Source organism: Capricornis sumatraensis, chromosome 14 (genome assembly GCF_032405125.1).
Source record: "Capricornis sumatraensis isolate serow.1 chromosome 14, serow.2, whole genome shotgun sequence".
NCBI lineage: Eukaryota > Metazoa > Chordata > Mammalia > Artiodactyla > Bovidae > Capricornis > Capricornis sumatraensis.
Window position 1 is genome coordinate 67720170 of NC_091082.1, and position 26050 is coordinate 67746219.

Genomic DNA, 26050 nt, shown 5'->3' on the forward strand with positions numbered 1-26050 from the left:
AGTAAGACCCAGCCCTCACCCTCAAAGACTGCTCTTCGGTGAGAAAACCAGGGAGCTTAAATACACTCAGTAGTGTTCCTCCAAGGCTTATTTTCAGAGCTCTCAAGAAAAGACCCCTTGCTTTTAAAAAAAAAAAAAAGAAGAAAGAAAGAAAGAAAGAAAATCCCCTGAAAAACGATTCTAATCCCTCAACTTGCATCCACAATGACAGGGATAAACTTAAAAAGCAGCATAATAATATTCTAAAGTTTTAGCTTTCCCTGCCCCACCCTTAAAAGGCTAATTGCTAAAACAATTTCAAGTTTATGGAAGTATATGATGAAGGAGAGTGGCAAAGAAGCAGGTGGCCAGAGGACTGTTGGTTTTCAAATCCAAGTTAAAGGGAACTCTTCTAAACATTACAAAGAAATTAGCCAGATCTCTGGTTGCCTGTGTTCCACCAACGAGTAACAGTCAAGAGGGACCACCCAACCCCTGAAAGGAATGCCCAATACTGCCTCCTCCCTGCTTTTTATTCTTTTTGCCTGGGACTCCTCTGGAACACCCATAGAAAGAATCAATTCCTTTCTTTCTAATGAAAACTAAAATTTCTTCTTGGTCAAAGATGCCAAACTCTGTCCAAAATCGTTTTTCCCCTTAGCCTGATTAGTATAATCTCAGCAGTTTTAAAGTTCATCATCTGCTACCAAGCAAAGATGATGAAAAAGGAGAATGAAAAACATGTATTCATACATAACAATACAGCACTAAAGAGCTTCCCAGAGAGGCTCTCAAAGGGATAATTATACACTTATTTGCAAAACATCCTTGAGAACATGTATCATTACCTCCATTTAATAGATTAAGAGAAGGGGTGATGGGGCTGACAGTGGATCAATGACAGAGCCAGGAAGAAAACTCACTGTCCACCAGTGTTGAATTCCTATCTTCCTAAGTTAATATTCCTTTGGGAGAAAAAAATAATGAGTTTTTAAAAAATATTGCATTCTCTTTGGAGGCAGGAATGGAGGGGGCATAAAGTTTTAAAAAGAGAATGAAGTGGTCACTGGACTTAGACCTGGTATTGAGAGTATTAATAACATCTAACCAATTAGATTTGGTTCTAAATTCAGAAGTGATCCTAATTAACTTCTGTAACAATAACTGAATAGAGAAGGAAAAGGAACCGTTAGGTTTCCAAGATCTAATTGGCGTCCCCTGAAAATGACCTGCTCCTCAATTATGCATTTTTAAATAGAGGTGAAATGAAAAAATAAATATCAAAGAGTATTTCCAATATGATCTTTACAAACAAGCACAACAACTGGCAGGGGGAGTCAGTGAAAGAAGAAAAGCATGTGACAATAACTTAGGGTGATTCATTTGAAACCCACACAGAGTGAGAGAATGCTTCTCCCCACTCTCTACCTGGATTGGGTCTAAGGTGATAAGGGAGCGGAAAGGTACAGAGAAAGAGTCAATAGGGCCAAGCCAGCTTTTCCCCTCAGTCCCAGGCTCCTCGGCTGAACGCTGGGTTTCAAGAAGACACCCTTTCCCTGGCACTTTAGTTGACAAAGAAACATACATAGCTGCTCAAGTCCTTGGCCAGCATGTCAGTATGCAGGGACTCTCCTGAGAGCCCTGTCCAGGACTGTTATTTTCAATAGTGTTCAATGCTGGTTAATGCCCTGAATGCTGCCAGGACAGAGGAAGACAGCCTGCCCAGCAAGGGGCAGAGAAAAACCACCAGACACCCCCTATGCCTATGGATCACAGATAGGCACCAATGAGCACAAAGCCCATCCTCACCCATTATGAAATCATACACTAGCCTGGGAGAAGTGGCTTCTGCTAGGCAGTATACAACGTAGGAGGAGGTTTCAATCTCCCTGAACACACATCCTAGCGTTCTTTACCTCCGGCACCACTAACACACCAACAGACAAAAGGACAGGCGTGTACATAAAGGGCCACGTTTCCCAGTTTTGCATCTAGCCATCTGAGCTGCAGCTCTTACTGCAGCCGTGACCTTGTGGAAGAAAGGCTAACAGCAGCTTCCAACAGCCTTGAACAAAACCTCTTGGCCTCGTCCCCACCCACTCACTGAGATCAGTACCACTAGTACCTACTGGAGACCCTAGTCAATTCCCTTCCATGTGGTGCAAAGTGAGAGCCACAGCCACCCCGTTGTCTGGGCATAGACCCAGTGGCCTCGCTGGACAGCCCTGTTTGGCCAGCTCACATCACTCCAGGTAAGGACGGGCTGGACTCGGTCCTTCGTAGCTCGACAGGCACATGTCCCTGATGCTTCAGTGCAGCTTCTGATTTGGCCCACAACTGCCCTGCCCCTCATCTATTTTCCCTCTCTCTTATGGATTTTGCTTTTTGTTATTTTTGAGATGAACCTGTAAACGTGAGAACTCAGAGATCTGAGGTACTTCACAGAAACACACTCAAGTATCAGTCTTCCATTTTCTGAAACAAGAACACAAGTGAAACAAGTCCCCTTCCCTCTCCCCTCAGAAACGTGTGCATTTTCCCACCTGGCTACCAGTGGCTACCTCTGCACCACATCACTGATTTCCTGTACACACGACAGTAAGTTGTTAAGGACAGGGTTTGCCCCGGGCACGCCAGCGGCTGCGGAAGACACCTGCAGCTCCTGCAGGCTGAGTTCCAGTTTGCTCACAGCCTCTCGGAAGGCAAATTTGTTGCGAGTTTGGGGGATGCAGTCCACATAGCCTGAGCAGTAGTCGAGCAGCTGGTGGCCAGTGTCCACCAGCTGGCTGTTGGGCACAGGTTCCGTGATTGCACTGGACAGTAGGTCAGCACATTCCAGCAGGGCCTCCTTGCTGATTTTGTCGGCTGAGATTTTCTCGGCCGCCTGTTTGGTTTTTCTCAGAGCCACTTTAGTACCTGCTGTGCCGTTGGCCATTTTGGCTGGCGAGATGGAAGATGTGGGCAGAGGCACTTGAGGTGGAGGCATCCCAGGCCTCCCAGCTTTCCCACTGATGGGCACCGCCCCTGGAGCCGCCTTTTTCCCTCCCTCCTGTGTTTCTGACTTGGGCTGGACTGCAGTCGGGGCGACTGGCTCTTCCGTGGAGTCTGAGCACACGGACGGATGCTGCAGTGGTCTCATCACTGGTGGTGGGGGTGGGGCACACTTTGGTTTTACCCGGCGGGGTCGGTCCTTGTCTCCAGAGGAAGTGACCTGATGCTCTGATAAGAGCTTGAATTTATTCCCCTGAGAGTCTGTGCCAATGAGCTGCACATCAGCTGGAGTGTGCTTCAGAGTGGGTGAGATAAGGACGGGCACTTTGTGGTTATGAGTGGTTGGGAGGACCGCAGCAGTCTTGGCTGGAGAAGCCCAGCTGGTCTGCTCGCCATCCTCTGGGACTCCAGCCATGCCAAGTCGTGCCCCACCATTCCTCTCCTTGCTCTTGGGGGCAGCTGCCACTCCAGCCACCCCCAACCCTGGAGAATCCTTCTCTGTAGTGGCTGGATCCCCAGTGGGGGTTCTGAGAGGAAGAGCGGTGCCGCCTCTGGGCAAAAGTTTGGCTTTTGGTCTCTCCCTGGTCGGAGCGGCACCTTCCTCTGATTTTTTTGGAAGCGTGTCATTGGCCCTGTCCACATTCTCTTCTGGCTGAGAAGAGGTGGACACTGTCCTTTCCAGCTGGAGTTTGGACCTCTGGCAGTTCCTGGGAAGGGTCATTGCCATCCTATCCTGCTCTGGAAGCCCTGAGGACACGGAAGATGTAGAGTTTGACCTTGGAAAAGGCTTGGACGTGTCATCACTGGCTGTGGGTTTACCTGCTCGTAAGCCCAGTGTCTTTTTGATTAAGCGTGGTGTAAAGAAGCCTGTGATGCCAGACCACCCACCCCCAGCAGCGCCACTGCCCCCACCCCCACCACCGTCGTCATTACAGAGGTTCCTCTGTGCAAAGCTACCCCCATAGCACTTGGGTGGCACCAGACTCGCTTCTTGCTGGGCAGGAGTGAGAGAGAACCCTTCAGCATGCTGCAGAGAAGCAACAGATGAGAAGTTACCCGTCAGTTCGTATTTCTTGTGGGGCTGGTTCTCCATTTCTCGGAAGGAGCTGCTGCGTTTGGGGGGTGTGGGAGCGTTTCTCTTTTTCATAAAGGAGCTGAAGAAGCCTCCCTTCCTATCTCTGGTGAAGCATGTCTCTTTGGCATCTTCCAAGAGGCTGCTGGGTGACTTGTCTCTCTGCTTTCGAGGCAGTGCTGGGGACCCACTGGGGGCCTGTGCACTTCTAATGAACCCTGATTTTTTTAAAAAAAAGAAGAGCCAATCAGTATTGTGAAAAGTAAGTGACTCGCCTGAGTTACTAAGGCTGGACTGTGAAGAGTGTTGTTGGCATCTATTAAAAGTCAAGTGTTAGCAGGACTTGGAGGAAACTAATAAACACATTATCATGTCACACTGCTGTTCCAAATGTGATGTGAGATATAAACGGAAAGAAATAAACCTGCTGGTTTTTACCTCCGCATCCATCTTTTCCCTAGCAACTACAGAGCAACCTGGCTTCACCAATCAGACTCAGTGAAGAAATTTTTGCCAGAACCATAAGGACTGCAACTATCTGAGAATCAGGAATCTAGGAAATGGGGTGGGAGGCAGAGTTGTGTGCTGAATGGACACATCATGACTACTAACACTGGCAATGCAGAGCCGCGGACTAGAGTGGTAAATGAAACAGATGCCCGCCACACTCTTCCTTGAGGAAGATGGGCAGGAAAGTGGAAATAAAAGCTTCATGCCCCATGGCTCTTTAAACAAGGCGGTTTGCCTCTGCCTCCCCAGGGACTCGTACCTGGTGCTGAACTAGAAGCAGAATTTTCTGTGGCATCTTGTGCCCCCTCGATGTTCTCCTTGTTCTCCCCCTGCTTCTTCAGCGTCCGGGTCTTGGAAGGGAGCAGAGGCAGCCGGGGCAGATACGGAACCACAGATGAGGCGGCAGCGGCCCTCCCAAGCTCCTCAGCAACCTCTGTGTGGAGGACAGGGCAATGAGAAAAAGAACAATTTTATGACAAAAGAGAAAAAAGGGAGTTTTCTCTTTTCAGAACAGGCAGACAACTGAGAGGACCTGAAGGAAGAGTACCGAAACGTGTGTAACTGGAGTCACAAAGTATGCACCCTTCGAGTTTGGGCTTACTTTTGCTCAGCATTCTAGCTGTAGATTCATCCACGTTACTGAATGTGGCAGGGGGTTTTCTTGTTGCTGTGTATTGTTCAAATATGTGAATACACCAAAATTCATCCATTCTCCTCTTGATGAATATTTGTTGTTTCCAGTTTGGGGTTATTAACACTGCTAGAAACACCCTACTATGTGTCTTTGACTGCAACAATGGTATGCACGTCTGCTAGATCCAGGAGCAAGACCGGTGGGTCACAGGGCCAAACTGGCTGTCCCAGTCTCCATCCCTAGTAACTTATAGGAAAGTCCTGGTTACTATGCATGCTTGCCAAAGTTTGATGTTTGTCTGATTTTAATTTTAGCATTTCAGAGGTAGGTGTGTAGTGGCCATTCATTGTTTTATTTTGTACTTCTCTGATGATGGGTGATTTCATATGTTCACTGGTCAATTGGATATGCTTATTTACTAACTTATTCAGAGGTTGAACAAAGCAAACAGCTATTCGCAGATATTTTTATTTTCAGGTTGTGCCTTGCAAAAAAAAGGAGGCTAGATACATTTCATGCTGATGAAGCAAATGAGGCTCCTGAAAATGTGTTCACCCTATTAGTAAGCCTCAGCTGATTAAAAGTGGCCATCGGATTTGCGGCTTTTAATAATAAGGCAAAGACTCACTTTGCTATTCATTCCTGAACAAAAATGAAGTATGGATCAGTCAAACTTTGGAATTTTGTAATTTACAACATTTTTGGTAATTACTTTTCAAAATTGATCCCCCACAAGTGTGGGTAATAGCACATAATTCAAGCCATGCCAATGAGATTCCAATGATATTCAGGATTTGACTCCACATGAACTAAAGGGTACAGAGAACAGTTCTCTGATAGGGAGCTGCTTAATTTGGCCCAGAGGGCGAGCTGTGCCCTCCCCAACCTGTAGAAGTTCCATATATAGAAGGACGAGGATGGAAATACTTGTCATTAAACTCTGGTGGTGTACTTTTTCCCTTCTTCTTAGCAAAACACAATAAATCACTAAAGGAAGCAGAAAAAAACATCAACTTGCCTAATTTCTTCTTCAAACGTTTTTTAACTTGAACTTAAGTAGTGAGTGCTCTGTTCAATTATGAAGAAAAAGAAAAATTTGAAAAAATATGTATATAACTCTGGAACTACACCAAAATGTCTAATAGGCAAGTATAACTCAGAATTCTGTGTTTTTAGCTCTCGAGGAATAGCCTTTCTATCTCTTAAATTTCATCTATTTGCTTATGTATTTAGTGTAGGCTGTGCGGGGCCTTTGCTGCTGCTCTAGGCATTCTCCATTGCGGTGAGCGGCGGCCACTCTGCAGCTGCAGCGTGTGGGCCTCTCGCTGTGGCGGCTTCTCTTATTGCAGAGCATAGGCTCTAGAGCACACAGGCCTTACTAGTTACGGCGCGTAGGCTCAGCTGCCCCCCAACATGTGGAATCTTCCCAGACCAGGGATCGAACTCGTCCTCTGCACTGGCAGGCAGATTCTCAACCACTTGACCACCTGGGAAGTCCAGTTGCTCTCTTCCTAAGAAGTAAGTTTATTTATTTTCTGACTGGGCATTTAATCTGTTCAGTATTTATTTTTGCTTAGGCTCACCAGGTCTTAGGTGCAGCATGCAGGATCTTTGATCTTCAGTGAGACATGTGGGATCTTTTATTACATGTGGGATCTTAAATTCTTAGGTGTGGCACGACGGATCTAGTTTCCTGACCAGGGATCCAACCCGGGTCCCCTGCATTGGAAGCTCACAGTCTTAGCCACTAGATCAGCAGGGAAGTTCCAACAAGTATGTTTACTGTTTGACTTTTGCATATAATTTTAAAGAGACATTATAAACAAAAGTAGGAAACTTCCTGTATGTGTCCATATACTTGTTTTTTACCTAAGAAAAAGATTCTCACTGTTCATAGCTTAGCTTATTTAACATTCTCTTTCTAAACTCCTTTCTGTGTCAATATATTTAAGAATGTCATTTTAACTACTTAATTATAGGGATGTAATAATTAACTTACTGGATACTTAAATGTTCTTAATTTTTCAGTATTATAAACTATACTCTGATGTAACACCCTTACAGCTAAATCTTTGTTCATACTCTTATTAAAAATATGAGCTAGAGAGACAAAGATACATTTTAAAACAGCAAAAGAAAAAAGAAAACAATAATAAAGGCCAAGAATTAATTCAATATCCTGAAATGGAGCCCAAATTACAAGACACTATCATTTTTGGAATGTTATTATTATCCCTAGCACCCAGAACTAGCCCCCACCAACAGTAAATCACCAGGTTCTCACCTTCAGAAATGCTAGAGTCATGGAACATGGTTTCAAAAGCTTGATGTGTTTCTGCAAAAGAGGGCCTGTCGGCAGGGCTCCACTTCCAGCCTACGTAACCAAAAGAGAACAGTAGTAAAAGCTTCTTGGCAGAAATTAAATATTCAGGGCACACCTGAGGGTGAGTTCCATGCACTGGGACATGTGCTAGCTAAAGAGTTACAGCAAGTCTGCAGTGACAGTGAGGCAGCTATTTCTTAGTCCCAGCCCCAGAGGTGTGATCAACCCACTTCCTAGGGCCAGTCCTTCTATGCAGTCTCAGCCCCTGTTCCCTCCACTAGAGCGATGCAGAGGGGGTGGGGAGATGGTTTAGAAGTTTTCTTCCATTGGAAAAATGAAAAGTAGTAAAACCTGTCTTCAAACTCACTCACTCTCACTCACAATTAGTTGTACACATTCCAAAACATAACAGTATATCAGAAAAGGGGAGTCTGGAATTCACATTTGATGAGAGCAGTAGGCAATCAATGCTCAATGAGAAAATAATGAGACTCAAATACCTTGCAGTTTAATTCACTCCTCACCTCCCTACTTTTTCATCTTTAAGAAGTCAGATGCCCTTGTTTACATATCACAGAAGCCACTTTCATGCATTCTCCAGTCTTCAACACTCATTTTGTGTAGCTGAGAGCAACCCTCCCCAACCTAATCTCCAAATCCATTTTTTATTACCTTATTATACAGGCAAATGTTTTGGGAAACTGAGTGAGTATCTGGCCATGGACAATGATTTTTAGGATTCCAGTATGACTCAGTAGTAGAGCACACAGTATCCCAGCTGGCTGATCAGTGACCAACTCTTCTATGTCACGAGGCTGAATACAATCTTACAACATTGATAGGAAAAATGTTTTCAATGTTGTTAATCATCTAGAATTGCTAACTTAAACTACTTCAAAATTAAAATCTGCAAGAATACTCACATGCTCTCATAAGTTCATACACCTTAGGGGGACATCCTTCAGGCTGCTCCATTCGGTATCCTTTTTCCAGTAGATCATAGACCTGAGACAGGTCAATACCTGGATATGGTGACATTCCATATGTAGCAATTTCCCATAAGAGCACCCCAAACGCTGCAGAAGGGATTGCAAAAAAAGAGCTTTTATGTTTCTTCTGATTTATTATTTATTTTATACCATTAGGTAACTTCTCTTTCAAATTTCACAATGTTACAATATTAGTATACTCTTATAATTCTTAAAGCATGACTTGTTCTTCAAGATATTTTCCACAGGAAAAGTTTAGGTATAATCTAAAGACAGTTTTCTTTAAATTTCCCAATTTTGGGGACTTTCCTGGAGGTCTAGCAGTTAAGACTCCATGCTTTCACAGCAGGCGGTACAGGTTCAATCCCTAGTCAGGGAACTAAAGGCCACACAGGATGCGACCAGAATAAATAAATAAGTTTCCCAATTTTTATTTGGATTTCCTTTACAACGAGGGAGAATAAACTAGGATCATATAAGAAGTTTGAGGTATAATCAAAACTATTCTTAAAGCAACTTACAATCTATTTAATGAGCTGCACAATTCTTAAGTCACTAATACTAAAGGAAGAATATAAAAATGGACACATTTGAAATCAAATAAAATTCACATGTGAAGAAAGAATTTGCTTGATTCTGTCACAGGTTACTCTTGAGTTTGAGATTGCTGGTAAAACATTATCTAGAACTCTCGACTATTTCTACGCCCCAAATCCAAACATCCTGACTTGTTCTGTCCCCCAAATTGCTACTAAGTAATAATCCTTTTCAGGGAAGTAGAAACAAGATCAGTTACAAAGACAAATTCTAGATAAAACTTCACCATGCCTTCCTTGAAAAGAGGTTACCACTCTGTGTCATAGGGCTCTAGACACAAGCAATAAAGTCTAATGTGGAAAATAGGGAGCTTTATAGAGAGGATCGTTAGAACTTCAGTGCAATATAGTAGCTAGACTGTGAGTGCTCCCAAGGCAGGGACTTTGGTTTTTTTAAACTTTATTCTTTACAGTTTCTTTCTATAGTAAGTACCCTGCAAATGCCCAGCAGATAGTATTTATTAATAATAAATGCTTGCTGAATAACTGAAGAAGGATGGGTGTAAAGGCAGAGGATACGGATCATATACCCAAAAAAAGCAGCTCTTAAAGAATTAAGCATTTAAGTATAAAGAAAATGATGATACACAGAAAAACGTCCCTTCCAACCTTACCCCAGACGTCAGATTTGATTGAGAAGGTATTGTAGGCAAGACTCTCTGGTGCTGTCCACTTAATAGGAAATTTGGCTCCAGCGTGAGCAGTATAGGTGTCTCCAGTCATCAATCTACTTAAGCCAAAGTCAGCCACTTTCACCACATGGTTTTCTCCCACCAGGCAATTCCGAGCTGCAAGATCCCTGTGGGAAAGAAGCCCTACTGTGATTCTATTCAGATGGTCCTGGAAAATGCTCATGAATGCTCTCATATCAGCTCTTTGTGCTGCAAGCAGGGTTTGATAAGTGCTGACAGGTATGGTAGTATTTCATGAAAATTGCTAACATGGTAGAAAGCCACTAATTATACATCTCTTGTAGAATACTCACCAAGAGGCAGTTATGTGATGCCACAATAAAGGAGGCTTCAGAAAACCAGTTCCCATTTATAAGTACATTGGGATAAGTTTCAGAGGTGGGTAACAGAGGTTTTAGTTTCTTTACTAAGGCAGAAAACTATTTTTAAAATCAAGCCACTAGATGGAGCAAAATGATCTTGGACTTAGCCCTGGGCAAAATAAAGAGCCTTCTGTTCTGAGAACAGCAAAGGCCCTGCATTAGTACTTCAATCAGAGGACAGAGTAGATTTCTAAGTTGGAAATGACATTACAATGGTCCTTGTGAAAGAGAAAACTACTTTGCTGAGTTATCTGATATGCATGTCAGCTTCCTGGTTAGTCACAGGTGACAATCAGATTTTACACACCTATGGATGAAATTCTTCTTCTCTAAATACTCCATTGCAGATGAGATCTGAGTGGCCATGTAAAGCAGCACAACTGCAGTCACCTCTTCTCGGTTGCATTCTCGGAGATAGTCAAGCAAGTTCCCATAAGGCATGTATTCAGTCACAATGTAAAACGGCGGCTCCAAGGTACACACACCTGATGGTTCAAAGAGAGCTTGTTTTGTTAGTATATACTTAAACACTCCAACCACTTTGGCAAGAATAACTGCCAATTTTTTTTAAATCTAGTCCAGCAGTAATCTTTTCCTTTCCTGCCATTTCATTCTCTGAAAAGAACACAGCAGCGTTGAGAAGCTGGATGATAGTGAGTTTCTACTTCCCATGATACCATGCTTTGGAAACTCACATGCATTTTGAGAATGCGCCTGTTTGAACAAAGGTAGAGTCACTTGTCTTAATTCCATAAGGGGTCAGGACCACCAATGCCTCTAGAGTTCTGTGTGAGCCCATGATTTCACATCCTCAGCTGCCTCCTGCTGACAATGTTTATCTAAAAGTAACAGCAACTGTGCACACGGTAAAGACTATATGAGCCCTGACTGCAAGGATTTCATTACTACACAGCAGACTCCCAGTAAAAATACAAAAGAAGCGATTTCCTTTGGGGTAGTTTGGCTCAATGAACACCCAAAGAAACTGGCCCTATTTTGAAAAGGGCAATTGTTTCAGTCAAAGATTTCTCTGTGACCTGAATAGGTAAGAAGCCTATCGATCACTGCAAAGCACTTGGGTGGTCACAATTTTTAACCTGTTTCAACAGTCCTTTGGTTACTGTCTCTTTATTTTGTAAAAAATATTTTGGGATAGTTTGTGGTTTAGTATCATTTTGAATGATTCTGAACTTTGGATCTGGGGCAATCAGCACAAGCTGGGCAGTTTCATACATTGCAATCAATCCAGGTCACTGTTTCTTGGGTAATTTTAAAACACAGAGACTTCTGATTAAAATAACAACCATTTATTGAAATAGATTTATACTGAGAGCTTCTGCCATGGTGATACAAAAGGAGGACTGGGGGACAATAGGGGGTTGAGGGACAAGCATCTTTGAGGAAACCTATGGTTCAGACAAGCTCCCTCACCTAATAGCTGTACCAGGTTAGGATGCTTGATTTCCTTCATCACTGCAGCTTCCTTGAGAAATTCCTCCACCTCCATAGTATCTTCCTGGAAAGGGGGGGAAGATAAGAAAGAAAAAGAGGAGAGGGACAAGCCCCCATCTTAATCATTTGAGTCAACTCACACTCCTAAAACCTCAGTTTTAAAAGAGGGTATCTTTTGGATATTTTTGCACTTACTTCAAGAAATTTTATCACTGCATAGTGTGCTCTGTATAAGTCCACTTAAGAAAGAAAAAGGTCTCCTTTAATTTATTCAGTATTTGAAACTGAAGTAAAATTTAGTAGGGTAAGTAAATTCAGCAATCGTGAAACACGAAAGACCTGGACAGACAATTCCATTCTCTGAAAGTTTCTTTCCAGATATCTTAAGCTTTTGAAAGAGGAGCCAGAACAATTAGCTGTTCACCTATTTGTCTTCCTGACAGATTCCTTAAGGAGCAAGATATGTCTGCAAGGCTGTGCATACTGGTTCACACTCAGAACAAGCACTTAATAAACGCTTGGTAAAAGAACTGACTACTACTCAGAGGTGAAAAGCAGTCCTTAGGAGTCCTCCAGAGTTACTGAGGCACACGAGAAAATCTTCAGAGAATGGGATGAGTGACAAAACTTGTAATTCACTACCAGGATGCTTAAAGGAGAGAGACGGGCTGGCATCAGGAAGAAGATTCCTGTGAATGTGAAGAATAAGGTGATCTAATCTCAGGGAGATGGGAGAAGCAAGCAACAGGGAGACAAAGGACAGAACAAGAGAGTGATTCTCCAACAATGCATGGAGAATTCTGCCCAGCAGGGGTTGTTCTGAGGAAGGAAAACAGCTTGCTTTGCTTTTACAACTTATAATTTGCTTCTAACCTCCCACCAAGATCTCTATCAACAGCCCCCAGGGACAAACCTTCCCCACAGGTGGGTTTCACTGCACTGCAGTGAATAATCTGCCCCTGCACTGTCAGCAATGGCACCAGGGTTAATCATCACAATTTGCTGATGTGCTTGGCACCAGTAGGTGGAAAGTGTTCCAAAGTTAAAGAAGGGCACGCTGGTATTTCCAAGTGATTCAGCACAAAAGAAAAAGATGCCTGAAAACTGTAATTCTCAGCAACCCACCTTCAACGTTTTCACAGCAACTGTAAGGCTGTATTTCTTCCAGACGCCAACGTAAACCTCTCCATACTGACCACCCCCAAGTTTGTGCTTCATGGTAATATCTGTTCGTTCCATTTCCCACTTGTCGTGGATGGGGGACACACCGTAGACTGTAGGTTTATTACACTTGGGGGCCGGATAGTGTAGGGTTGTCACCAGCCCATCAGCCACCGTGGAGTGATGGTGAACAAGCTCGGCCAAGGTGCTGAACCGGCTCTCAGCAGTTACATATACCTGGTGAGCAGAGCGGAGAAAAATAAACCAACTGAAAAGGGGTCATTATCTCACTGCTCTCAAGATATGAAAATAAGCAGCACTAGTCACAATAGCCAAAACATGGCGACAACCTAAATGTCCATCGACAGATGAGTGGATAAGGAAGATGTGGTGTGTGTGTATGGCAGTGGAATATTACTCAGCCATAAAAAAGAACAAAATAAGGCCATTCATAGCGACATGAATGCAACTAGAGGTGATCATACTAAGTGAAGACAGTCAGAAAAAGACAAACACCCTGTGATTTCACTTATATGTGGAATCTAAAATAACGACACAATGAAACAGAAAATCACAAACAGAGCGAACAGACTGGTGGTTGCCAAGAGGGAGGGAGTCGGGGAAGGGATAGAATGGGTGCTGGGGACAGCAGGTGAAAAATATCATATACAGAGTGGATAAACAACAAGGTCCTACTATATTCAATATTCCATGATAAATCACAATAGAAAATAATATAAAAAGAACACAGATATACATATAACGGAATTACTGTGCTATATGGCACACATTAACACAACACTGTAAACCAACTATACTTCAATTTTTAAAATGCTGATTTAAAAAAAGATGAAAATAAGGCATTATCTTACTGAGATAAGTGGAAGAATTACGGAAGAATCTAACCATGATGTTGGGGGGTGGGGGTGGGCAGAGAACTTCACTTTAATCTCATTTAAACTACTCTTCTTATGATTCCTAAAGTAGCTCGAGTCTTGAGGGGAAAAGCTTCTATATCTCACGATCATCAAGATCACTGGTCTTCAAATATTTTTAAGCTAAATGACTAAGGAGCCCAAATATGGAAGATAAAGGAAGAGAAGTGCTGATTAAAGTAGGTAAGAGGGGACTGGCTTCCTGTAAAAGTTTATGAACTCCCACCTCAGAATCTTACACAGAACATAATTTGAAAACCACTGATTTTAATTTTTTTGGTAGAGAGGATATTCAAATATCTTATGATTTTTATTTCATTAAGAGGCACTTTTGAGTGTCCAAGCAATTTTTTAAAAAGAGCCACAATTTTATCTCAGAAAGTAAACAAAACAGTCGTTAATTTGTGATAAGCAAGAAGAAGGATAAAGTAGGATAGCAGTCTCTAAGCCTCATCTTCCAAGGGAGCTTGTTTATTTTTTTAAAAAAGAGATTCTAGAGTATACAGAAGAGCATACAATTAATAAATGGAGAACAGATGAGTCCTGTAAAGTGAACTCACCCATGATAAACATCTCCCACCCAAGAGAATCATAGTATTACCAGCACCCAGCAGCCTCCCTCCTGCCCTCCGAGCTACTGACCCCGCAAAGGTAACCACTCTGCTGACTTCTAACACCTTAGATTAGCTTAGACTGTGAACTGTACCTATGCAAATGGAACCACACAATAAGTATTGTTTTGTGCCTGTTTTCTTTCACTCAACTTTTTTTACTGTGATATAATTCATATATTTCACCACAAAATTCACAATTTCAATTGTGCAAGACAGTGACTTTTAATAAATGCATTGACTGTCCAACCATTACCACTAATTTCAGGACATTTTCATCACCCTACAAAGAAACCCCAGACCCATTAGAGGTCATTCCCACTCCCCTCATCCCATTCCTCAGTAATCACTAATCCCTTCTACTCAACTTCATGTGTAAGAGATTCATCTATGACTGTTCTAGAGGGCCGGATACTAAGCATTTTAGGTTTGTGGCCACAGCATTTCTGTCATTACTCAAGTCTGCCGTAATACTGAGAAAGCAGCCACAGACAACACATACACAAACGGGTCCATCTGCATTCCAGTACAATTTTATCTGCAAGAGTAGGCAGCCAGTGGGTCATGGTTTTTGCTAGTAACGTGTGTAGTAGTGCTGCGTTCACTTTGTGTGAGATTCCATTTTACAAATATACCACAATTTATTAATTCAGTCCACTGCGGTCAGACAGCTGAGTGTTTCTAGTTTCTGGCTACTACACATAACGCTGCTATGAACATTCCTGTACATGTCTGCTGAACACACATCCACTCACTTCTGTTGGGAAGACAACCAGAAGTAGATTCTGCTGAGTGGCCCTTATATCATCACTCATCTGATTCTATTTGGTTACATGAAGAAAAAAATATGTCTTCTAGGGTGATGCAAAGAAAATTAATAATTTACTGTTTCCTACTTTTTACCAGCCATTATCTTTTATTGAAATTATCTCACTGAATGCTGCCAATAAAATGGGATGGGAAACTGAGGCTTAAGCAAGGTCACAATGTGAATAAATGATGGAGTTACCCAGCAAACCAGATTTGCTTGCTCTAAAGCCTATGCTTTTCCCCTACTATACACACCATAAAGAGAGAAAAAGTGGAAGAAACAGTTCAATCTAAATTTACTATTCAAGGACTTCCCTGGTGGTCCAACACTTAAGAACTTACCTTGCAGGGCAGGCAAAGCAGGCTCAATCCCTGGTCAGGGAACTGAGATCCCACAGGCCACAGAGCAACTCAGCCTGCACATCCTAACTATAAATTTACTGTTCAACAGAAGAACGGACATAAATCTACTCTCTACCGTTTATAAAGTAAGACAGTTCCATTCTAACCTAGCCATTCTTATACGGTTGGTCTTTCTAACCTGTGAAGTGCTAAATGACTGACTGACCTATTTACATTAACATACATTAATGACCAATATCAGTCTCAGAAGCCTAAAGTTTTACTCTTTAAACTTTCTGGTAGAGATTATTATAATTTTCAAAGCTAAACGGTTTAATTTATAAAATTCCACACAATGTATTGGATGTATACGTGCATATCTGTATACTGATGATAACGGTTAACTTATACAGCTGTTTCCTTCATCTTTCACCTTCAAATCTAGCTCATCTTTAAACTCTTAATGTAATACTGTTTTTAATTTCCATTACCATACTGTTTTGAAAAGAGTAAGCACTCTCTCATGTGCCAAACAGCTCAAACTCACATCAGTGATTAGTTTTCTTCATATCAGACATAAAAATTGTATTCTTTCATCATTCTGAATATTGTTTCTAAAGAGCAGGCCCGTTTACACCGAGAGGTGGCTGCCGGCCAGTCTTACCTTGCCATCTGTGGTGGTATTGATCCTGTAGTGATACACACGCCCCTCGTACCTGAGCGAGATTGACAGCTGCCCGGGGCTGCTCTCACTCTCTCGCACCAGGAAGCTGCCATTGATTAGACTGCTGAGTAGGTACTCTGCTGCACTACGAGACACAGGTCCATGGTACCAGGAATGTTTTTCCAGGCTGTTCACAGGGGTGATGTAGTTGCTTGGCACCCAGCCTTGGCCATTCTTAGAGCGAACTTCGCTCCACTCACCATTCTGGTTGTAACCAAGGACTCGGAGCTTTTCACCTGGCCAGGAGATCATCACAGAGGGAAAGAAAAGATGTAAGACTTTATCTGAAACAGAAGCAGTCTACTGTCAAGCTTGAAATTCAGTGAAAAAAATGAATCAAGAATTTTTAAACCAACACAGTTTTTTTAAAGATAATGAAAATGAACTTTGCTATCATCATAGCCTGACTGATATTTTTAGCTTGTAGCTTAAACAAAAGAAGCATACTTAGAAATGTTTTTCTGTCATTATCGATAGGGTTTCAAAAACTTTTATACTATAGGAAACTACAAATATGTAACTAAGGTAGCACACAAAGATTAAAAGGTCACTCAAATGTCTGGAATAGGACATGGTCTCACTCCTCAAAAAAAAAAAGAAATTAATTTTTTCCTCAAAAGAGTCTGTCACAGAACATATATATGGTTCAATGCTAAAAGCAATCAAGGATTAGGGATTAGACATGTAAAACACAAAGTTACTTCTAAATTTCAGTTGGCAACAAGGCTACAAAAACCATCAATGCAAAAATAAAAAAACAAAAAAGCACAGACCACAGAGCTATCAGCAATATTTCAGAAAGAAAAGTGAGGAGGTAGGGGTCGGCAGTCAGAACCTCAAAAGCACAATCTTTTCCAGGACTCAAGTTTTAAAATAATTTCCCTCTCATTCCCCATAACGAATGAATCTCCCATCTCCTCCTCTCAAATTAGTGCGTGGCAAAGAGAAGTTGAGTCTAAAGTTGGAGCCTAAGACTCAAATTACTCAGAGTATCTTTGCTATCAATTTCAATGTCCTTGATTTCTTGAATAAAGTTGTGAGTATCAACTTCAGACTCCCTAAACATGCATCCTTCCCCTGTACTTGCAGCCCAAGCAAAATAGGAAAGGTGAGAGAGATCATTATCAGTAAGCGTTAAATTAAAGAATCCTGGGACTTCTTGGCAGTTCCGTGGTTACGACTCCATGCTCCCAATACATGGGGGCATGGATCTGATCCCTGATCTAAGATCCCACATGCTGCATGGCAAGGTCATAAAAAAATATAAATCCTTATAAGGCCTTACACCCCCATATCTGAGAGATGCAAGCCTTCCTGTAGAGTTCACATCCACCCCTCAGTGTCAGAGAACAGAAGACAGCCGCAGCAATCAAAAGCACGTGGCCCAGTACTTATTAAGCAAAGACTGTTGGGGGAAAAACTCAAAATTATTATTCTGCCAGTCATCTTTTTTCAGTGGTCTACAGAAATGTTTGCCATAGTATGACTTTCTATTTGCCCCTACTATCTCACTCAAGACCCTGGGTTGTGAGACATTCAGTGAGAAAAAACATGGGTATGTGCACGTGCGCACACATACACATGTATAGGTAGATAGTGTGTGTACATGTGGCGGTGGAAATGCACAAGTGTGCTGATAAATACTCCCCAATCATATCTGCAGGGAAAACAAATCTTAGTGCTGTCAGAAAAGCTATATAACACTTGTCAGTCTGCAGCTTTTCTCTAATACTCTTAAGAAAATGAGAAGACTAAGTTCTTTACCAAGTACATTATTATACATTATTCTTCCTTACAAAGAACTGATAATGACAGGTCATCATAATCACGATATAGTCGAACACTCTAGGTTTTGGGCTATTTGTTTTTCTCTTTTTTGGCAGCTAGGAGGAGAATTTTTCACTCTGGAAGTTTTGAGTACCATGAAGATTAACAATGGAATAAACATTGACCCTATTGCCAGAGAAAACCTAATTTTTTAATTCAAGCAAAATATTGCCTTCAAAGAAAGAACTAAAATAAGTATTGTTATTTAATTTTAAAAAATATTTTGTCTTTTAAAATAAAAAATCAGCTTTAGCACGACAACATTTTATATTAAATTAAAAATAAGAACCTGGATAAAAACCTGGCATTTCATAGGTTTTGGACTACACAGTCCATGGAATTCTCCTGGCCAGAATACTGGAGCAGGTAGTCATTCCCTTCTCCAGGGGATCTTCCCAACTCAGGGATCAAACCCAGGTTTACTGCACTGCAGGCAGAATGTTTATCAGCTGAGCCACCAGGGAAGCCCTTAAAAGAAATCACTGTTGATTATAAGATAAATGAAATCCCACTTTTTGAGATGCATACTAGTAGTTGCCATAACTGGTAACTGATGAATCAAAAGGCTTTCTTTATCAATGTAGTCCTGGTGACTGAGCAATCTTGGAAAATACTGACATGAAAACTGTATCTAGGAAAGAGTGTTCTGAGTCACCTTCACCAACTTACCCACTGAAGCACCTAAAGTAAAAGACTGTGTTGTAGCCCAAAGAGACTACCTACCACACAAAGTATAAAATATTTCTCAAGTTCTGTATCCTAAAACTGTGTAAAATTTTCCTCTCATCATAAAACACAGTTCCACACACAAACAAATACCATCAAATGCATGTATACATACCATCATCTCCACTCTGGGACATACATATACCCCAGAAACTCAGTTTTAAGGATTTCTGCTTTTGATGAATCTGGCTGGATTTTAAAAATTGATGTATAAAAATATTTTATTTCAGGGTAACATTCCTTGAGTGGAAACCTGTCTCCTTAATCTGGTGATCCACTCTCATTTACTATCTCATTTCAAACCTTACAAATAAGAGAAGTATTGTTTGACAAAGAATCATTTAATTTACACTTTCACTTAGCTAAAGATTATCCAGAATCTTATTTTTTCCTAGTAGGAAGCTTTCATAAATTCAAAAGACAAGAAAAATATAAGTAGATTAGCAATCCAACTCATGTATACAATGACAATGCCCCACACTCCTATTTCTTTCTCATAAAAATTCCACATTTTCTGTCCTCGTTCAGAAAACCAATAAGGGATGGTTTTTACATGATTATGTTCTTGGTGCTCTCTTTGTTAAGGATTTACTACTGAAAACAGTACTACTACTCTGTCGTGAGTGTTACCGCAATAGAAACCCTTCCTGCTCGTCCTTTCACTAACACATATAAACACAAATGAGAGATAAGTTGTCTAAGCCAGTGCTGCCCAAAGCAGGTCCACAGCAAGGCAAGATGCTTGTGCCAGAGTGTGAATCACTGGACCACTTTCTTCAGTTTTGTTCTAAAAAAAGAAATGTGAGCTGAACTAAATAGTAAGTGTACTTAGCAACGTAGTTGTTTTACAGTTTGAGCACAAGTTCTTAATCTCAGCGTAGACTGGTAAATGAATGCTTCTCACAGGAAGTCAGCCCACGAACAACCCTTAAGAGCAGCACTGGGGCCTGGAAACCTGCCTCCTCTTAGGGAGCCACAGTCCACTGCAGAGAGGTGTACGGTAAACCTCACCTTTGTGGCAGACAGAGGCTGGCATATTACCTACAGAACAGAATCTTGAGAAGGAGTCGAGTTTATATATATATATAGTGCGGTGTTTTTTTTCTAATGTACTTTGTCTCATTTTAGCCTTAATAAAAACCCTATGAATTAGATAAGGTGGCATTATCCCCTATAAAGGTTTTAAAAAGAGAATGAACCAGAGGTACCTGGGCCCAAATTACCTACCTAATTCCAGTCAGAGGCAGAACCCAGAATAGATCCCATTATTTCTTAACCACTAATAAAAACTGAAAAGTGAGAGGACGTTACGTAGAAGCTCACCTTTAGTGATGCTGAGTGTGTTATCACCACTTGCTACAAAATCATAAAGTGCAACAAAGAGATTAGGGTCACTCTCGGTGGCTCCGAGCAGGTTCTCCTTGGAGCTCCACCTGATGGCTTCGTTTAGGGCCTGGGGTTCAACATCACAACCATAGGGGCGGTGCAAGGCTTCTGAAAGACATAAAGAGAAAGGAGTTTACACTAAGTCCAACAGTTGGAAATTCATTTGAATTCAGTACACAGACAGTATTTTAGCTGTTGGCATTATACTGATGCCTCCAGCAAGGAACAAAACTGTACACGGGGTTGTAGAGTCATGAAGAAAGAGCAGATGGCATGTCTCCTAAGCAGGAGAGAAACCTACTTGTTGAAAACATAATAAGATAGAGAAAAGAACACAAAATGAGCATTTAGCTGTGATGTTTATGCATGAAAATCAGAGGTAAATGAATAGGAAAAACAGTTTCCTCAGAAAAAAAAACAAACCTCAAAAAGAAATTCCAGTTCATTTTATAAAACATACAAGATATTTTGTCTAGATGATGGTGGTTTTAAGAAGGAATAGTTATGTTTTATAAGTGAAGTCCTCCCAAAGTACCTTTCTCCCCTTACTATCTTCATATAAAACAAATTTCAGAAAAGATAACAGGGATTTTAAGAAATATATATAGATTGTATTAATCCAGGCCCTCCATTTACATATAGAAAATTATAGAAATAGTGCTTTTAGAAAAAAAATCCTAAAATTATCTACTAAGCAGAAAAGTATTGTGGTTTAATACAAAATATTCTTGGCATCCCAAGATACCTTTGTTCTACCATGTACAGTCTACAACGCAACAGCTTTCCACTGTTAATTGTTTTAATAAAAAACACAATTTTTCCTTCTTTTCTTTTCATACATTTTTAATAAAATACTGTGACTTAATTAGGACTCTAGAAAACACTGCCAGCAATGGACATGATTTACTGAGGTTCTATCACCTGTAATGGTTGAAGCCTTGTAAGACCTGGTTTCTTCTTCAAGGCTTTGTGGTTCCTAAATTTAGTGACACTAAACAAATAGGTGATCCTTATACCATGTTAGTTAAAGATCACCTGCTTCTCACAGTTCAGGATAATCATACCAAAAGCACACTGTTCTTTCAGCAGCAATTTCTCAGTCACTAAAAATGGGTTTCAGTGGCACTCTGCCACTATGCAACTGCCTCTGTCGTGTAACAATTCTTTTCTAGTATGTCTCCCTCTCTTTCGCTCATTTTTAATTTAAACTTGGTTTTATCATATATGAAGAAGAAAAACCCTTGAATCCGTGGTTTTATTTTCCAATCCACTCCCTCCTCTCCACTTGTACTGCCAATGTCTTAGTTCAGATTCCCAACATCTCTCACCTGGACTACTGCCTCCAGTCTTGTCTCCCTCAAATCCATCCTCCAAACAGCTGGCAAAGTGATCTATTTAAGACAAAAATTTGACCATGTCACTTCAATAGTTCACCATCAAGCTAAAAATCTCTTTTAACAAGGCCTTCAAGGTGTCTCATAATCAGATCTCCACCTATTAATACTTCTCCAGCTTCCCTTCTCTCCCATTCCACGCCTTGAATTTTAAATTTGAACAAACACCATGATGCTTCCTACCTTTCTGCCTTTGTTCACATAGTTCTATCTTCCCAGAATGTGAACTCATCCCTCTTTTTTCTTTTTTTTGACAGGTTGACTTCTATTCATTTTAAAAACACTTAACTTCAATGTAACCTCCCCTTGGAAGCCTCACATACATTATACTTGATACAGTAATACCTCTTATTTTTATCCACAACTTATGTTGATTTCCCCAACTTTACAATGTGCTTCTTGGCATAAGAACTTTATCTTTTTTTCTAGCAAGAGTCAGATAATATGTGTTCAGCAATTTTGACTGAATGAACAACTAAGTTTCATAAAAATATAAGTGACAGGAAATAATGAGGTGTCTTTTAAAATAGCATTAACCAGTGTTTTTTAAATGGCTTCATAGCTGTCTATATCCTATAGACAAAAATTCCTCTTGTAGGTCAGATGCTTTCCTAACAGTTTATTTCACTTCTTCACATTCCTTCTTCCTCTTAAAAAGAATATGTTTTTTAATTTTCACAGCTAATTAAATCATTTTACATTAAGAAAGTTACAACAAACCTGAAGATATGTCCAAATGTCCTGAAAAGATAATCTGAAACAGGTATCTTGCTTCTTGTTTAAGCACATAATCATAGTGAATAGGAACAGCTGTATTATACACTGAAATAAACTAGGATGACCAAACGTGAAACTCTTTGACAGCTCCCTATCTTAGAATAAAAAGCTAAAGTCCTTACGAGGGCCTTTGGCCAATTCATCTTCCTATTCTTCCTTCCCTCCTTTACCTCATTCTGACTACTGGCCTCCCTGCCGTTACCTGAACAAGGCAGGCACACTCCCACCTCAGGACCTTTGTACTGGCTTTTCCACCTGCCCAAAACATCCTTCCCTCAGCCACCGATACGACCCTTCACTCAAATGTTCCCCTCTTTGTATGGCATTCTCTAACCATCCTACTTTAAAATGCATCTGTTCCTGACAACACTTCCACATCCCCTATGTCTCCTTTACTAATTTCTCTCCATTGATCTTATCACCCCCAAAATGCAATTTACTTGTCTATCATCATATATATGGGCTTCCCGGGTGGCTATTCATGTGAGCTATTATCCCACCCCACTAGAATATTAGTTTTATGGGGACAGGTAATTTTTATCTGCTTTGTACACTGATAAATTCCAAGCACCCAGAACAGTTACTGCATATGAGAGGCTCTCAAAAACAATTTATTGAATAAATGAATCACACATTCTGCTATACTTACAGAGTATACACTGAGAGGACAGAAGACAAAACTCTGCAGTCAGAAAAGGTTTCAGAGAAAAGAAAGCATTTAAATTAGACAAGCACATTTAAACTAGAGTTTGCACTGACGCCAGTAGAATGACAGACTGTCAAAATGCAAGGATATGTCTGTGACATGTGATTCATCTGCACTGGAGAGGAGCGCCACCAAACTCAAAGGAGGATTTTTAAAGGCAAGTCAGCCTTTTAAAACCATGTTAAGTGACAAAAGGAGAAAAGAGAATGAGACCTTCAGCACAATTTCATGAAAACTTAAAACATATACACATGCCGAACAATACCGTACATTTCTCAAATAGACAAAATAATAAATACAGGAAGACAATCATGTCAGAGGCCAAAGTACAAAAAGAACCAAAACTTGGAAAACAATCCTTTTTATTCTCCAATCCCCTTCTTCCCATCTCTGGTTTTACAGTCTTTTCGGTCAAGTCAAAAGATCTTATTTCCTTCCTTTCTTCTTTCTTCCCACTCACTCTTTTGTTCTCACAGAACTAAGGGTCAGTTTCCTGTACAATCTGCCTGCACAGGATATCCACTTAAACACCATCTTACCCACTAGCACCAAACAAAAGAGCAAATTTTCCAAAGACAAGAAACATCCTAACATTTTCTTGAGAATGAACATGTTTTAAATCATAAGGAGTTAAAGAGCTAAATGGAGGCGAAAAAGCTAAGGAATGAAGACAAAAAGGGGAGGGCGGCCTACAGAAAGTAAATGCCACGGTGTTATCCTGTAGATCCAGCCTATGCTCCTTTCCCTGTCAGCTTAAGACAGACAAATCCGGATGATTCAGAGCCACTGCATCTGCCCAAATACAGGTGCGCAGGCTGGGAATGTTTCATTTTTGAACAATGTTAAGTGACTATATAAGGTACCTTAGATAGCGAGTTATCCTTCATTAATCACTATTATGGAGGCTCATCATGGACGCACGATGAGGCAGCAGAAGACTCTAATTTTTACTTATGGAATATGGAACCCAGAAATAGGTCCCAGAAGAAATATATTATGACTATTAAGAAAAGGTCATTTTTTTCTACTGATATGCCTGTAGGATACAATAAAAATAAGGTAAAACTAGAAAGAGTAGCTTGTACAGAAAATTATCAGGATTAAATAAGACTCAAACTCAAATTTACAGATAATTCCTAAATTTAATGTTTAATTTTATTAAAAATACTTTTACCAATTAGTCATTCAATAAATTTTATCAGTTTAAGTAGAAATTTGTCAGTTATTAATTGGAGAAATTAATAAAAACTTTCAGTTTGGCAGGCATTTCCAGGCATTTTTATAAACACTTACCTTGCCAGAATTCTACTCTGTCTGACTGCATATTCTTAAAAACTAATACTTTTTTTTTTTTTTTGCCATGCCACGTGGCTTGAAGGATCTTAGTTCCCCAAGCAGGAGTTAAACCCAGATGTGCCCATGGAAGTGATAGTATGGAGTCTAACCACTAAACCACCAGGCAAATCCCTAAGGAAGCTAATACTTTTTAACAGTGCTTTTAAAAACTATGTAGGGTGGTTGGATAAATCATTCAATTGTTCTCAATATCAAGCCACACATATCTTAAAACTAAAAAATACTGCACATTATTCGTTTATTCATTTATTCTTTCATTACCAAGGCCCTACCAGGGAAAAGACACATGAAAGCTTCACTGGCCAAGAATAAAGATGTTAACCACAATAGCAGTACAAATTTTTTGGAATCTCTTTCATGCTTGATTACTGTGGTTATCTATCCTCCCCCAAATGATCACCCCTGTTATCATACCTGTCAAGCTGGGGAGAGCCGTTTCTGAGGCCTCACTGCATAGACAGCAAAGCGATGTGTCCTGATCTCTGCCATAACAATTAGGTGGAAGCAGAACTGTCCCAAAGACCATTCCTCTGCCCAGAAGCACGCAAGTTTAACTGTTCTATGTACGGAGGAAGTCTTGGAATTCTACTCTCTGACAAGCAATACCACATGCATGTGACACTTATTCATGTACTCTGTGGCCAGAGGGAACCAATGGCAGGGTAACATTTACAAGTCCAGTGTGGGTGGAGAGTTACCTAAAGGGAAATGTCTAGTAATCAGCAAAACATTGAGTCAGAATGCAGTTACTTAAAAAACTCTGGAATATTTTGAAAAACTAAATAAGTAAAAACCAACACACATGAGTAACAAATGATAAAATACACAGGCGTCAGTGCATGTAGATGGGATTTCATTCCTAGGTGATGATGGAGTGAGATTGTACAGAAGTTTCCTTGGAGAAAACGTGTTTACAATAAAACACCAAATACACTTTTAAAAGAGAGGAAACGCCTAACAAGAGTCATCTTTTGCATCACTTAAAGTAGTTCAAGAAACCACAAATCCAAAGTTAAAGAAATAGTTGCAATCTGATTCATAAACACAGAAGCCAGGAAATGACGGCCTTCAGTAAAAGTTTGGCTCTATTGCTTAACAAAGGTTAAAAAACATGGCATGATAGCAGTGAAAACTTTAAAAGTTTTGAAAGTAAAAGCCTAATATTTGTTAATATATAGGAACAAAGTTAAATAAAACTCAAGAGCCTTATAAGAATGAAACTAGCGAAATCTACCAATGATGGATGACTTTAGGGATATAACCTACAAAAATAATTCTAGAATGTCTGTTATTATACAAATATTTGTTAAGTAGTTGTTATGTACCAGCTACTGTGCTAGGTTCCAGGTCAACAAAAGTTAACAGGGTAAAATTATTGATAGTAAAACTGACACAGCCTTCAATAAAGATGTTACAAAAGTTATAATGCAAGCTTAAAGAAAGAATGACTCTGGTGTAGGTAATAATTAACAGTTTTTTAAAAAACAAAGCTTATGCACTCAAAGAAATTAACCTTTTACGAAGCCAGTACTGTTAACATAATGAGGAAAGTAAGAGTCAAATGACTAACGGGTTACCTCAAATCAATGACTCAGAATTTCAAATACCAGGTTGAATTTCTCCTTCCCTGAATTACAAAAAATAAAAGGGAAAGAAGCTCCATAATTCATGTTCTATAGATATCTGTATTCTATA

At 40.4% G+C, this 26050-nt stretch overlaps 1 protein-coding gene across 7 annotated transcripts in view; it reads right to left on the bottom strand.

The window, feature by feature from the left end:
• Positions 1 to 2536: 2536 nt before the first annotated feature.
• ABL2 (ABL proto-oncogene 2, non-receptor tyrosine kinase) overlaps positions 2537 to 26050 on the bottom strand; it is a 92539-nt gene continuing 69025 nt past the window's right edge. The window contains exons 1-13 of one of the 7 annotated variants that reach the window (XM_068986061.1): positions 24770 to 24881; positions 21451 to 21513; positions 20060 to 20230; positions 16124 to 16419; positions 12726 to 12998; positions 11580 to 11664; positions 10456 to 10633; positions 9709 to 9893; positions 8433 to 8585; positions 7471 to 7560; positions 4812 to 4985; positions 4027 to 4260; positions 2537 to 3717 (exon numbers count right to left, since the gene is read on the bottom strand). In XM_068986061.1, coding sequence (XP_068842162.1) covers positions 2537 to 3717; positions 4027 to 4260; positions 4812 to 4985; positions 7471 to 7560; positions 8433 to 8585; positions 9709 to 9893; positions 10456 to 10633; positions 11580 to 11664; positions 12726 to 12998; positions 16124 to 16419; positions 20060 to 20230; positions 21451 to 21513; positions 24770 to 24881 — 3195 coding nt within the window. Of the gene's footprint in view, positions 4261 to 4811; positions 4986 to 7470; positions 7561 to 8432; positions 8586 to 9708; positions 9894 to 10455; positions 10634 to 11579; positions 11665 to 12725; positions 12999 to 16123; positions 16420 to 20059; positions 20231 to 21450; positions 21514 to 24769; positions 24882 to 26050 lie in introns of those variants that run through there. The other 6 variants (XM_068986059.1, XM_068986062.1, XM_068986058.1 and 3 more) reach the window with 6 other exon arrangements.